The 14,165-nt window shown below is 37.0% G+C and overlaps 1 protein-coding gene across 4 annotated transcripts; it reads left to right on the top strand.

The window, feature by feature from the left end:
* Nucleotides 1-968: 968 nt before the first annotated feature.
* On the top strand, nt 969-13,007 carry nt5c2a (5'-nucleotidase, cytosolic IIa). Of its 4 annotated transcripts, none has more exons than XM_026944180.3 (19): nt 969-1,293; nt 2,137-2,240; nt 3,971-4,009; nt 5,217-5,290; nt 6,101-6,218; nt 7,867-7,962; nt 8,522-8,613; nt 8,764-8,821; nt 9,042-9,135; nt 9,246-9,299; nt 9,408-9,491; nt 9,609-9,650; nt 10,033-10,140; nt 10,324-10,390; nt 10,512-10,682; nt 10,992-11,043; nt 11,264-11,324; nt 11,440-11,616; nt 12,593-13,007. In XM_026944180.3, exons 2-19 carry the CDS (start codon nt 2,143-2,145, stop codon nt 12,821-12,823), a joined length of 1,716 nt encoding a protein of 571 aa, XP_026799981.1. In that variant the 5' UTR covers nt 969-1,293; nt 2,137-2,142; the 3' UTR covers nt 12,824-13,007. The 4 variants fall into 4 exon arrangements, with proteins under 4 accessions (XP_026799981.1, XP_026799961.1, XP_026799971.1 ...); XM_026944160.3 differs by having other exon boundaries at nt 969-1,315; XM_026944170.3 differs by lacking the exon at nt 3,971-4,009 and having other exon boundaries at nt 970-1,315.
* Nucleotides 13,008-14,165: the final 1,158 nt, after the last annotated feature.

The following is a 14,165-nucleotide window of genomic DNA, read 5'->3' as shown; positions in this document are numbered from 1 at the left end:
CACACTTACATTCCAGAGACCTCAAGTAATGATTCCTTCTTAGTTTCAGATGTACGTAAACTATGGGTAAATAGTTTGAACAAGGGTGATTTAGGTTTATACTTAACACCATTGGGGGTTTGTTGTTTTCACTGATAGTTCAGATGCTCATGATTATCCTTGATTATTTAGTTCTGTTCTTCACGGAGCTGTGCTATGGGCATGGTTACGCAAATCTGGGGATTAAATCTGGAATGGGATATTCCAGAGTGTGATGCACATATGAGTGTGATGGTCAGGTGTCCACAAACATTCGGTCATATAGTGTCTTTTAAACAGTGGCCTATCTATTGTAGTTTTTGTGTAAATGTTCATCTCTCTGGGCCTGCACCCGGCATGTTTGTATGTATCCAAATAAGACCAATACATAAAAGCAAACCTTTCCGAACTTTGAAAACTTTCTGCAAGAGAACATCGCAGGAACTTTCCCAGAATGTTACTTTGTGGTTTTACCTAAAAGCAACATTTGGCGAACGTTCCTTATCAGTTTGTCATACAGCCATAAGAGAATGTTGTGTTTTAAAGGTCCCAGACAGTTTTGGGGATAGCAATGACTTTAACAAATGGAACGTTTCCAGAGCGTTATGAAATGGTCCTTCAAAAAACAAAGTGGGTCCAAATGCTGACATCAGGGAAACTGTCTGTGTTTACTGAGTTGACTGTATGCATTTAAAGTGGGACATCACATCACAAAGCACTGAATGTCCAAAAGGGTCAAGTTGTTATTTTTAGTTCCATTACAACGTTTGAATATTGCCAGTTAAATATTTTCAATTCAACGTCGTAAATCCTCTCATATTGCCAGAGGAACACCTGTCCTCCATGTTTTTTTTTCCTTGCCTCCCATCTCGCATCTGATTGGTCGGGAGGTTTAAAAAGGGGCTTGACGTCACACTTCGAGTCTCTGACTAGGTTGAACTTTTTAAACTTTAGGAAGCTCCGCTGTGACCAAAGCAACGGCTTTGTTAAAGACACTCTTCATGAGAGTACATGCAAACCTGGGCGCTGGCGTTTGAAGGCGTTTAAAGAAACGCCAGTGAAAACACTTTACTGAGACAGGCTGCGTCATGACACCACATTCCCCAGCTCTACAGGCTGCGTGCAGAAATAGAGCTCAGAGTCAGCTGCTTTTAAAACACCGCCATAAGCTGCTAGTGCAGATGCGACAGCTACTGCTGCGGAGGCGTCAATTTAGTCTGCGCATGCGCAGTATGCAGGTTATTGCAGCTTCTTCAAAGACAGAGGAAAAGCGAGGTGAGGAGCTGCGGGGCGAAATGTAAATAAACTCCGATATTCAGCACGGATTTTCCAGAGGGGTGCAGTATTAAGGGTTTCAAAGCTATAAACATCACGTGTGGAGCATGTTTGTTTAAAGCGAATTAAAATGTTTAGACTGTCTCCGAAGGTGTTAGCTGGTTGGCTATATAGCTTATGACAACAAGCACCGGAGGAAGTAACTAAGTTTCCGTTAATGCTAACCAGCTACACTATTTACAGCTAGTTAACCACCTTATCCACGTTATCTGTTAACGTTACTAAAGCGTTTGGAAGTGAGTTATTTACCCTGATAGACTTCAGAGTAATGTTAGCTAGTAATAGTAGTTACCTAGCGCTAACTACCACAGTGTAGAAGTCTGTTTATTTGTTTCTCTAGCTGACTGACTGACTGACAGCGAGTCCTTTTAAAACAGGAGTCTTCTCTTTTTAAAGCTGTTTTAGTAGTTTTCTATACAAAAAAATTACATTAAAATATATACCTCAGGGTCAAGGATCTTGAGGATTTATTGGTTTGTGATTATGATTGATTATGCATATTTGTGGTTAATTCCCATTACAAACCGGTTTCTCCTTGAATAGCTTATTTAACAGATATTAAAGCCATAACACTTTATTAAATTTCATACCACAGCATTAGATGTAATGTTAAAAGGGATTGAAAGATCACAATTGGAGGTCCCAGGCTTGACCTGTATTCACACTCACTCTTGCTCCGTTTTCAGTCAGCCTCCATTTCAGTTAACAGTGTCAGCAACTTTAATAACTGATTTTCATCAAATAATATTTAATTAGAAGTCTGTCTTTGTTTCACAAAAACAGTTAAAGATGACTTCTTGGAGTGCTCGACTTCAGAACTACTCAGAACTTCCTGCCAACATGGATGGCTTGTCTATGAAGAAGTACAGACGAGAGGCCTATCACAGGTAAATAAATCTGAATTGGAGTAATCATAGTTTACTGACAGCTGTGAATATCTCAAAGCACAGAAATTATGACCTGTTTTATGCTAATATGTAGACAAATCATCCTTAGTAGTTGAGATGAGCTATAATTGTTTCTTTACAATTAATATCAGATTATAATTTATAGTATAGTCTGTATTACACTCTCATCCAATCAGAATGGGCTTGTAATGACTGTTGTAAACATGTTCAGAAACCATGTGGGAAACCTGTAGGACCTTTTTACAGCAATCCTAGTACTGTAATGCCTTTTGAGAATCTTAATCAGATCATTAAGATTCATTGTCATTAAACCAAATCAACGAAAAGAACTTTTTCTTTTTTGACTGTCAGTCTTTCTGATCTCACTGGCTGTAGTTTATGTTAACACATACAGTTTGTTGTTTCAGCTAACTTGAGACTTTACCAGATTTTTCTGTGTGTATTTCATTCCACAATTATAATTTACTGAAATATATTGTAACTTCATTTAACCTGAACAAACTAATCTTTACAGTTAAAGCAATTTTACAGAGATAAGTTAGGAATGACACAGTTATAGGAAATAATCCATGCCAGGGTGGTGTATTGGCACCCTAAAGTGGATCACTTTCCTATAATAGCAGAGTCTGAAGTGTGTTACTCCTCTTATACCAGAGCAGTTTGCCACCTGTTACAATCATCAATTTATTAAAAATTGAAATGTCACACCTTTATAACAGTTTATAGTTGCATTCAGTGTTATGAAATGTTCGTGAAACACGTTAGTTCCTGTTGTAACTTGTGCTGTAGCAGCTATAAACAGTTGTTCCCTCACCAGCCTCTCTCTTTTCACTCTTTGTCCTGAAGTTAATAAAAAATAAAACAAAGCTTGTCACGTTACAGAGAAACTGGAAAGTACAAAGTAAATAATCCTTTATGATTAACCTTAGATTGTGTGGATTGTGTGCCAATAATAATCTGTTAGAACTAGTACATGAATATTAACCTACTATCAGAGACATGCTGTAATAGAAAATTAATGCACACCAACAGATTCCAAAATTTAGCCATATTGTGGTATAATTAAAACTAATACAAGCTTGTGACAGTACTGATAATGACAAGAGCTTTTGCGTGCATTTGTCATGGGATTATCTGTTCCTTTGATACATCCCTTTTTTTTTATATACTGTTGTCTGTCTTGATGAAAATGTAGTGCAGATTGCTTGATTTGCTTGAATGTATGAAAGAAATAAGCATTACCTTTTGTTGTTTGTATTGTGTCATCATCTGTTTATTTTATTTTATTTTATTTTTTTAAATAAAAAAAAATCATTTGTTGTTGTTGAGTGACATCACATTGACAAGTGAATCACTGATTAATCATTGAGTGCTTCACAGTAATGGATTTGCCGTGTCCTGGCAGTTTTCCCTGATTTTTAGCAGAGTATAATAGAAACCCTTTACTGAGTACATACAGTCAGACATGGTTCTACCTGATGGAAAAGCATTTATGTTGAGCATTTATGAGCAGCAGCAGAAACCTAAACAATGCCTTCTTAATATTTAACCATGAAGAGCAAAATCAAATGGCAGGTAAATGAGCTCAGTCGTTTGTTTGAGTTTGTGTTCATTGATCAACACTCCAACACTGTTTTTACTATGCAGTGGCAATTAGCCGATGTACATACTGTAGTAATGTATAGTACGTTTATTCCTTTATTACAAAGCTTACCATGGGAACTGGCCCAATGTCATCCTGCTATGAGGTATGCGAAAGTTTTGTCATTGACCTGAAGTATTGACTTTTGTAAGTGATGAATTGTCCACCAAAATCATCACCTTTTTCTAAACAGACTTCATCTTTACTCACCCGGCTCTGTGGTGTGGCCTCCCTTAGGTGCCTGTAGGAAGACCATTTTTTGGTCTTTTTGGAATTTCATATGTGTGAGACCTTTCCTTCATTTTCTCATTTTCACACGTAATATATCATCTCCCGAGTTATAACGTTGGCATTTCAGTGTCACTTTTGCAGAAAGGTGATTATTTAACATCACAGATCTCATCAGGTTATTTTTCTTTCTGTGTTGAACTGAGTGAATCGCAGTGGACATGGACATACCTTCTTCCTGGTTTTATTTTTCAGTGTTATTCTTGTACATTGCCAAATGTAAGTTGGGCTAGATCAGCCTAACGCAGTAACTATTATTTACATCTTTAATGGGGTCAACAGTTTGCATAGATCCAAATTAAATTTTAAAAAAAATCTTAATAAAGCAAGACTGAGAAACAAATCATTTAGGGCTAAGTTGTTGTCAGTCAAATGCCTTTTCTAAATTTTTAAAACATAGAGTCATCATCATATGGTGTACTGGAAATACCTTGAAGAGGACATGGTTTAGTCAGGTTAGCCTCAAGATTGTAAGAGAAAATTAGCCATAATTTCATTTCTTTAAATTTTGGATTTTTGAAAAATGTGTTTCATATTTCACTACATTCACCAGATATGCACTCAAAGGTCATAACAGCTGTTTTTTTTCCCCTTGTGTGATTTAATATTACTACAGTTCTTTACAACCTAAAATAAAGGCTATTCAGTAATAAGTCTCAATTCATTGAAATATTGTGTCCACAATTCATGTCTAAAAAAAATCCTCTAACGCAAGTTTTCTTAACATCTATCAGCTAATAGTTACTTTCTTCACTAATGAACTTATGTTTGAGACTAAATTATATTACCTGTCAGCTATACATATTTTATAACTAATGTTCTCTCCACAGTTATTTCTTCACACAAAAATTCTCTGACATTCTACGTATTCTTTATTATTTGCTAATGTGTGTTAAAGGCACTGCAAAGAGAAGAAGGTAAAGCCTGCTGGCTCCAGGGTTACTGAAGAATTTCTTGCTTTTTAATATGTGAACAATCTGTGATTGTCTTAGCCACCAAACTTATTTTATTCTTTTCATTCTCAGAGTTTTTGTCAACAGAAGTTTAGCAATGGAGAAGATTAAATGCTTTGGCTTTGATATGGATTACACTCTAGCAGGCAAGTACTGTGCCTTTTTTTCAGTTCAGCCGTGTTGCACTGAAAAAAGGCTCTACCGTGTTCCCGCTTGCATTGCTAATTCAGTCAATACTGTCAAAACTGCGTATATATAAATTTGGTAAATGGTCGTTATATGCTCTTTTACTGTGGTTAACCATAATAATGTCTGAGTTAATACTGAACTAGTGTCACTTAATCCACTTAAGCCATGCTTCTAATAGAGTGAGGTACAGTGCAAAGATAGGATGTAATAAGTCTTTAAATTACTTAAATATGTTTTAGAGTATGTTTAGAAAATTTTGTATTTTGAGAATATTTGTAAAGACGTACTCTGCTTTTTATTCTATTCAGCACTGTACTTTGCCATCATTCTAAAGCACCTCATCTGACTCAGATAGTCTCAGTGTGTGAATGTTGTAACTATCAGTTATAGACTTGTGTTGCAGAGAAGATGCACACATTCCAGAAGTGAAGAGCAGGTTGTTAAAAACAGCCTTCTGTGAAATAGGCTAGTTTGAAATGTAAACTGTGCATGTATGCATTACACATAAGAGTATATGAATAGACATAGATATCAATCCTTGGCAATCTTTCTTGTCTTAGAACTTACTGGAACATGATTTATTCAATAGCAAAATCATAGCACTAAAATATGCACATACAAATGCCACAGTCCATTTGTGCTAATAAAATAAACTGCTATTCTCTTCTCTATTTTTTGTGCATGTGCATGTCTGTGCACTTATATTTGCAACCAAAGCCAGCTTGTACTGTATATTTCTGAACATATTCTTTCCACTATGTTCACAGTGTACAAGTCTTCAGAGTATGAATCTCTTGGATTTGACCTGACAGTGGAGAGGTTGGTTTCCATTGGATATCCACAAGAACTTCTAAATTTTGTCTATGACCCTACCTTTCCAACCAGGTAAACTACACACTGACTTTCTGTTAGTACTGATAATGTTTGTGGATTACTATGTCTGTATGTGTATGCTTAAAATATATACATACTATATATACAGTCCCCTGTGAAAGTATTGGAACAGCAAGGCCAATTCTTTTGGTTTTGCTCTACACCGAAGACATTTGGTTTTGACATCAAAAGATGAACATGAGATGGTAGGTGAGAATTTCAGCTTTCATTTCCTGATGTTTACATCTAGATGTGTTAAACAACTTTGCTGTCAGATGTCAGATGAGCAAAAGTATTAGAACAGACAGTCTTAAAGTAAATAACACTTAATATTTGGTTATGTATCCCTTGCTTGCAGTGACTGCATCAAGTCGGCAACCCACTGACATCACCAAACTGTTGCAGTTGTCTTTTGTGATGCTTTTCCAGGCATGTTTCATAGCTTCTTTCAATCGTTGTTTGTTTTGGGGGGGCTTTCTCCCTTCAGTCTCCACCTTCGGGGAGGTGAAACGCAAGCTCGAATGGGTTAAGGTCTGGTGATTGACTTGGCCAGTCTAAAACCTTCCACTTTTTCCCCCTGATGAAGTCCTTTGTTGTGTTGGCAGTATGTTTTGGGTCACTGTCTTACTGCATGATGAGGTTCCCCCAAATAGATTGGATACATTTCTCTGTAAACTGGCAGACAGAATGTTTCTGTAGCCTTCTGAATTCATTCTGTTGCTACCATCAAGAGTTACATCGTCAATAAAGATTAGTGAGCCCGTTCCAGAAGCAGCCATGCAAGCCCCACCATGCTTGACCAGTGAGCTTGTATGTTTTGGATCATGAGCAGATTCTGTCTTTCTCCACACTTTGGACTTTCTTTCACTTTGATAGAGGTTAATCTTGGTTCCAGAACCTTTCTGGATCATCTCTGAATTCATAGCAGACCTTCTGATTCTTACTGCATCTTGTGGAGTGGCCTCTATATTTCTGCTCTCAAAGTCTTCTTCAAATGGTGGATTGTGATACCTTCACCTGTGCCCTGTGGAGATTGTAGGTGATGCCACTGATTGTTGTTTTTGGGTTTTTCTTTACAGCTCTCACAATGATTGTCATCAACTGCTGCTGTTTTCCTTCGATGCCTGATGCTCTTTTCTCAGCTTCAAAATGGCTTTCTTTTCTCCCATAGACAGCTCTCTGGTCTTCATGTTGGTTTATCCTTTTTAACAACAAATGCAGTCTTCACAGGTGAAAACCAGGTCTCAAACCAAGAGTAGACATTCAGAGCTATTAATTGTTTAAACAATCAGTCTAACAGGGCACACCTGGGCAACAAGAAACACCTGTCAGTCAAATGTTACAATATTTTTGATTACTTGAACAAATGGGTGGGTTGAAACAAAAGATACCATGTTCTGAGTTGTTTCACACATCTAGATGTAAATATCAGGAAATGAAAGCTGAAATTCTGATCTATCATCTCATATTCATCTTTTGATCTCAAACCAAAAATGTCTTCAGTATATAGCAAAAACAAAAGAATTGGCCTTTACTTTCAGCCAGTACTTTCAGAGGGGACTGTATGTATGTTTTCTAAAATAATACTGCGCTACTGTTGAACACATTTCTTTAGAAATACTTTTCAAATACTTTACAATCTATCTTTTGCTCTTTACAGAGGCCTGGTGTTTGATACACTGTATGGTAATCTGTTGAAAGTAGATGCCTATGGCAACATTTTGGTATGTGCCCATGGGTTTAACTTCATGCGTGGGTGAGTAACCATGAAATAAAGAAGCCTTGCATGCCTTTATTTATCTGTTCGTATGTTCTGAGAGCACTGGGCTAAATATTGAGCATCCAAATTTTCACGCTTCATGTTGCTTTTTATTGTTGCCCTGTTCACCTATTCTTTCTGATATTGTTAATAAGCTGCTAAGAAGAAGAATTCCATTTTGAATATGTTTCTTCTGTTGGTCAGTAACCGTTGCTCTAATGGCAGCATCATTCGTCAGTTGTGTAACAACAGACAACAAGATGGTGGAAAATACAGCTTGAATTTTATGTATAGAAACGTTTTACTCTGCCAAATGAGGATGTGCTGAAGGCTGTTTTGTTGTATTTGAATGGCCTGTTGACTGGAGTGTTGTTCTCACAATTTTTCTGGCTTATACTGGCTTGTGAATATTTTGCCTGTGGTGGTGGTGTCTGAATGAGTCATCAGAAACCAGTTAATTTTGGTTATATTTTTCTGAATATATTTTGTGGTGGACATTTGATGCATGCCTAATAATACTGTTTTTGCTTTGTTTCTTTGTGTTTGTCTCACACAGGCCAGAGATTAGAGAACTATATCCAAATAAGTTCATCCAGCGTGGTGATACAGAGCGATTCTACATCCTTAATACACTGTTTAACCTCCCTGGTATGGCAGTCGTACTAGTGTTTGGCACTAGTTGAAATATGCAATTATTGACAATGTTCATATATAGTTTTACATTCATGCTGTCAGCATATGTTGTTCATTCAGTAATATGTTTTTTTTTTTTTTTTTCTTTTTTTAAATTTCCTCCAGAGACCTACCTTTTTGCCTGCTTGGTTGATTTCTTCACAAACTGCTCCAGATACACTAGGTTTGTGTGTATATATATCAATGATCAACCCTGTTTTGTTAGATTTACCTTTCTGCAGAATTATCTTCCAGCTTCTATGTAACAAAACTTTTTTAAGTAGACTGGATGTCTGTAGGTGTGTTGATTTAGAGTTGGAACTGAATTCTGTAGGAATTCTCCAGAAACAAAGTTGGCAATAAGTCATTAATTAATGAAAATGTGTTTATCTTGTTCCCCAAAGCTGTGAGACTGGTTTTAAGGATGGTGATCTCTTCATGTCCTTCAAGAGCATGTTCCAGGATGTTAGAGATGCAGTTGACTGGGTCCATTTCAAGGCAAGATTCTGTTACTTTTCAACAGAAACATTTATTTATGATCAAAGTTGCATTCCACTTATACCCACTGAAAACGCTAATAAATGTGTTGCTTTTGACTACATTCTTAGGGTTCACTGAAAGAGAAGACTGTTGAAAACTTAGAGAAATATGTGGTGAAAGATGTGAGTAAACACAAGTTGCAGTTTCACAGAAGTACATCATGTTAGGCAATTGCATTTGTTCATCTTTCTTTTTTGTGTTATGCATTTATGTTTCTTGTTCCCCTCAAGGCAAAGTTGCCTTTGCTTCTTAGTCGCATGAACGAAGTTGCCAAAGTTTTCCTGGCCACTAACAGTGACTACAAGTACACTGATGTAAGTGATTCAACATGTTGTCGAATGAACATACTGTTTATTAAAATACTTACTTTATAATATATATAATATATAACCTGCAGAAACTTGACTTTCTTTTCATTTGTACATTTTCAGAAAATTATGACATACCTGTTTGACTTCCCTCATGGTCCAAAAGTAAGTTGAAAAATTATAGTCCCACTGTATCTCATGGTCCTTTAGTTATACCTTGTATACTCGTCTATAAATAAATTGGTCCACTCTCTTAAATTTTTCAATGCATTAATCAAGCATGGCTGTGGAACAATTAATTTAGTTAACAAATTAGTTAAGATATAGCAAAGGACACAGTACCTTATTTATTAAAGAAAACATAAAGTTTACTGGTTTTAAACAGGAGCAAGTCTGCAAATCCCCAGCCCAGCCCTCGGTTCCTGTGCCCCTGTCTAGATACATCTGAATCTTTGAGGGCTTTTCCCTTGGCTGATATCCCTTAATTTTAAATGTATTAGGTGAGCAAAAAGTCTTAGACCTGACTTGTTGCTTGTGCTACTTTCAGGTTGGCACACCTCATCGGCCTTGGCAATCCTACTTTGACCTTATTCTGGTTGATGCCAGGAAGCCTGTGTTTTTTGGGGAGGGCACAGTCCTGAGACAAGTTGATACAGTAAGATGGCACAGTGCTTCTTGTGTTTAGTAACATGCAATATCTCACTTTCCCAGTGATGCACAACTTTCAGCCAGACATTAGCCAATGCTTCATATTTATAGCTGTAATATCATACTGATGCATGAAATGTTTATGATTAGTTTTTTGATCATAGATTCACTCTTTTATTCCTTCTTACAGACGACTGGGAGACTAAAGATCGGAACTTACACAGGTCCTCTGCAGCATGGCATTGTGTACTCTGGTGGTAAGTATCACTATGTCTAGGTCTAATATTCAAACAGTTAGATTAATTGAATGTTGTAGAATGCTTTATTTGCATTTTTGTTTGTGTATGCTGGATCATATTTACATTCTGTTTCCTACAGGATCCTCAGACACTGTGTGTGATCTGTTGGGGGCTAAAGGGAAAGACATCTTGTACATTGGTGACCACATTTTCGGAGACATCCTCAAGTCTAAGAAACGTCAGGGTTGGCGAACGTTCCTTGTGATTCCCGAGTTGGCTCAAGAGCTGCATGTCTGGACTGACAAGAGTTGTAAGTCTCACTTCACTTGTAAGTCTTTTAGAATTTATGATAATCTATTTTTCAGCTGAATTATTTTATTGTATATTGATTCTTGTATATTAAACAAGTTGTGTTGTTTTTCATCCTGCTTGAAGTAAGCGCTATGCTCAAATGAATGATGTCAGAGGAATGGAAATTCTTTGAAAACAGCAGAAAAAAGTAAACAGGGCCTGTTCTTTGTATATGGTTACTGAGATAGCTGGACTGGATTAATTTGTTACAAGTGAAGAATGGTGAGCTTTGTGTTGATTGACAGTATAATTCTGCTCTCTTTTACAGCTCTTTTTGAAGAACTGCAGAGTCTGGATATTTTCCTGGCAGAGCTCTACAAGTAGGTGTCTTTGAATGTGGTGGTTTGACTTTTAAATTTAAGACAAGGACATGCACTGTTCCGTAAGTCTGAAGCCGCTGGCATGTATAAAGTAATGGACTTTTTCCTTTTTTAGGAGCAACAACTTGCAGGCTCTCTTACATTCTCTTCATCTGCATGTGTGTTTGCTCCCACGTCTTTCCTTTTTCCACTTCTGACCACCAACTTTTTCTGCTTGCAGGCATTTGGACAGCAGCAGTAATGAGAGACCCGACATTAGTTCACTTCAGAGGAGGATTAAGGTCTTGAGCTGTAGTTATTTTATTTGGAAGTTATCTAGTTTGGTTCCAGCAAATTTGACTCCATATCATGCAAATTTGACTCACATCATATATAACTCGTATCTGATTTTCACAGAAAGTAACCCATGACATGGATATGTGCTATGGGATGATGGGTAGTCTGTTTCGCAGTGGCTCTCGGCAGACCTTGTTTGCATCTCAGGTGATGCGCTATGCTGATCTGTATGCTGCCTCCTTCATTAACCTACTCTACTACCCCTTCAGCTACCTGTTCAGAGCTGCACACGTGCTGGTGAGTGTGGAGCTTTGGTATCACTTTTCGCAAGGATTGGTATTGTCTTTGAAGACTCATTTGTAGAGCCCTCTGCTGCCTGCAAGACGGATTGCAGTTGCAGTGAAAACATTGACAATAAACTTATATCAACATTAGGGCCAGTTAGAGAGTAACAGTCATAAATCCTTGATTAAGCCCAGTCTAATTGTAAATTTAGCCAAACCTAACTGAAATATTAAAGGATTGGGCACTCTGATTGGTTGTTCAGAAGCTACATACTCAGTCAGCTGTAGTCAGTTTTTTGCTTGTCAGAGAGTTAGAGCAACAGTTCTTTTGAATCTCTTTAAAGCTAAGTAAGTAACAGTAACAGTTTCTTTAGTTATATAACGTATGTTTTTAACCATACCTAACAAATGCTGTACTAAACTGTACCGGATTATTATGTCAGTATTAATAAATAACTAAATAAATAAATTTAGGCCAGAGTGGCAAGCAGGGAGAAACCATGCCTTGAGACGAGCATATGGCTGTTTTTGTCTGAGTTAAAAGCTTTTCAGCTTGCTCAACCCCGTAGATATGTTTATATTTTGCTTGATATTTCCTGTGGGTTAAAAATAATGGTGCAATCTTTGTTGGGCAAGTGCTGTCTCTGCTATCTTTGATGTTACTACGGTTACCACACAAGAGATGCAAGTGATTTTTCACCAGTCGTATCAAAACTGTGCTAAGCAGGAATTATGATTTTTCATACATGAAGCACAGTGAGATTAGTGGAACAGAAAGAGATTTGCTACTTGCCATGTCTAAAGCCTTTAAAGCTGCAGAAATGCTTTTTTTCGTCATTTAGGTTTTTATAGTCATCATGGTAGACGGAATCTAAAATGGTAAAAACCCCATTAAGCACAATTGGGCCCATAACAAAAATGTCTAAAATTTGCCAGGAACTGGATCCATGAGCACACTGTGCTCATAATAATTCTCGTTTTTGGTTCAGATGCCACATGAGTCCACTGTAGAGCACACTCACGTGGATATCAATGACACAGAATCTCCCATGGCAACACGCAACCGCCACTCTGTGGACTACAGAGACCACGAGTATAAGAAGCACCAGCTGACCCGCTCCATCAGTGAGATTCAGCCTCCTCACCTATTCCCCCAGACACCACAGGAGATCACACACTGCCACGATGAGGATGACGATGAGGAAGAGGAGGAAGAGTAAGATTGTAAAGGTTGTAAATGTAACACAAGTGAGTGTTGGTCTTTTGGGACCTACATGTTACCAAGAAATGAGTTTGTTTATCATGGCTTTTATATTTCAACTTTATACTTGGATCAGACCTGGTGGTGTTTTTGTTTTTTTTTTGGTCCCTCACCCCCCAGATGCACATGCTAAATCATTATATATATATATATATATATATATATATATATATATATATATATATATATATATATATATATATATATATATATATATATACTTTTTTTTTTTTTTGGAATCGTAGTTGTGTAGTAAAGCTAAGAAGCTTTAAGGGTGCCTTCTGTTGTTCAGGCAATCTTGTGTAAATGAGAACTCACCTTGGAACCCACAGTGCGCGACCATCAGAGACCAGTTTCCTTTTATTGCCTTAAGGCTGAGAAGCATCAGCCTTCTTTCTTAAATCAGTGGAAACATTAAGTTATTTTTGTTACCTGTTAGCATGACTTTGCATGATATTAATTGAACAAGTGCAGTATTTGCCTTACAGAACTTGCATTTTAAGCAGAGCCTTAGAAAATATGTGCATGCAATGGCCTTACCTTTCATGTAGTAGGTTCCTTTCAAAATGAAACCATACTGCATGATGGGAACTGTACCCATCTCACAGAGTCAACCAAAGCTTACTGTAACCAATGTTTAGCAGAGACGACACTCATAAATATTTTTTTTTCCAGCAGATGTGTGCTCACAATGTGTTAAAACAATACATTGAAAAATTGAGCTGCCAAATTGTAGGTTTTATTTAACTTTTTGTTGTTTCCACTACAGTAAAAGAAAGTATGCATACAACGGTTCTATTATAATTATACTTCAGTAGTTTTCTATCAGAAGCTTGTGAGCACAAAGACTCCCATACTATGCATCTGTTTTCTCTTGAATGCAACCAAAGGGATTGAATTACTCAACAACTGCACAAGGAAGGCAACTGTATCAATATGAATCTCTCTGCCACCATAAGTGAGGATATCTGAGAGAGCCTTACTGCCTCAGCTGCTGTAAAGTAGTGGGTTAACTAGTGGGAGAATAAGAATCTGGGCCACTGTGAATTCTTCTCGTGTATATCCAGTCATATACAGTACTAAAATGACTTGTCCAGGCATGTAGGATATGCTATTTTAATTACATATTTTCAATTTATTTTTTGCAAAATGGACAGATTCCTATAAATGTTCTTTCTTTATGTTTTGATCTGGAACTGTAGCTTGAGTACTGTTGTAATAAGTTGTATGACTGAATTTTTTTTTTTTTTTTTAAATCTACAAGCTAGTCATGGACAAATGGGTCAAAAAATAGAATGTGA

Source organism: Pangasianodon hypophthalmus, chromosome 3, assembly GCF_027358585.1.
Source record: "Pangasianodon hypophthalmus isolate fPanHyp1 chromosome 3, fPanHyp1.pri, whole genome shotgun sequence".
NCBI classification, from domain to species: Eukaryota; Metazoa; Chordata; class Actinopteri; order Siluriformes; family Pangasiidae; genus Pangasianodon; species Pangasianodon hypophthalmus.
This window is presented reverse-complemented; position numbering and strand designations above follow the sequence as displayed.

Bases quoted from the DNA above. Each gene is read 5' to 3' on its own strand.
- nt5c2a (XM_026944180.3), top strand. From the start codon at position 2,143: ATGACTTCTTGGAGTGCTCGACTTCAGAACTACTCAGAACTTCCTGCC. The intron at 2,241-3,970 runs GTAAATAAATCT...TTTATTACAAAG, and splicing joins AGACGAGAGGCCTATCACAG to CTTACCATGGGAACTGGCCC. The intron at 9,136-9,245 runs GCAAGATTCTGT...CTACATTCTTAG, and splicing joins TTGACTGGGTCCATTTCAAG to GGTTCACTGAAAGAGAAGAC.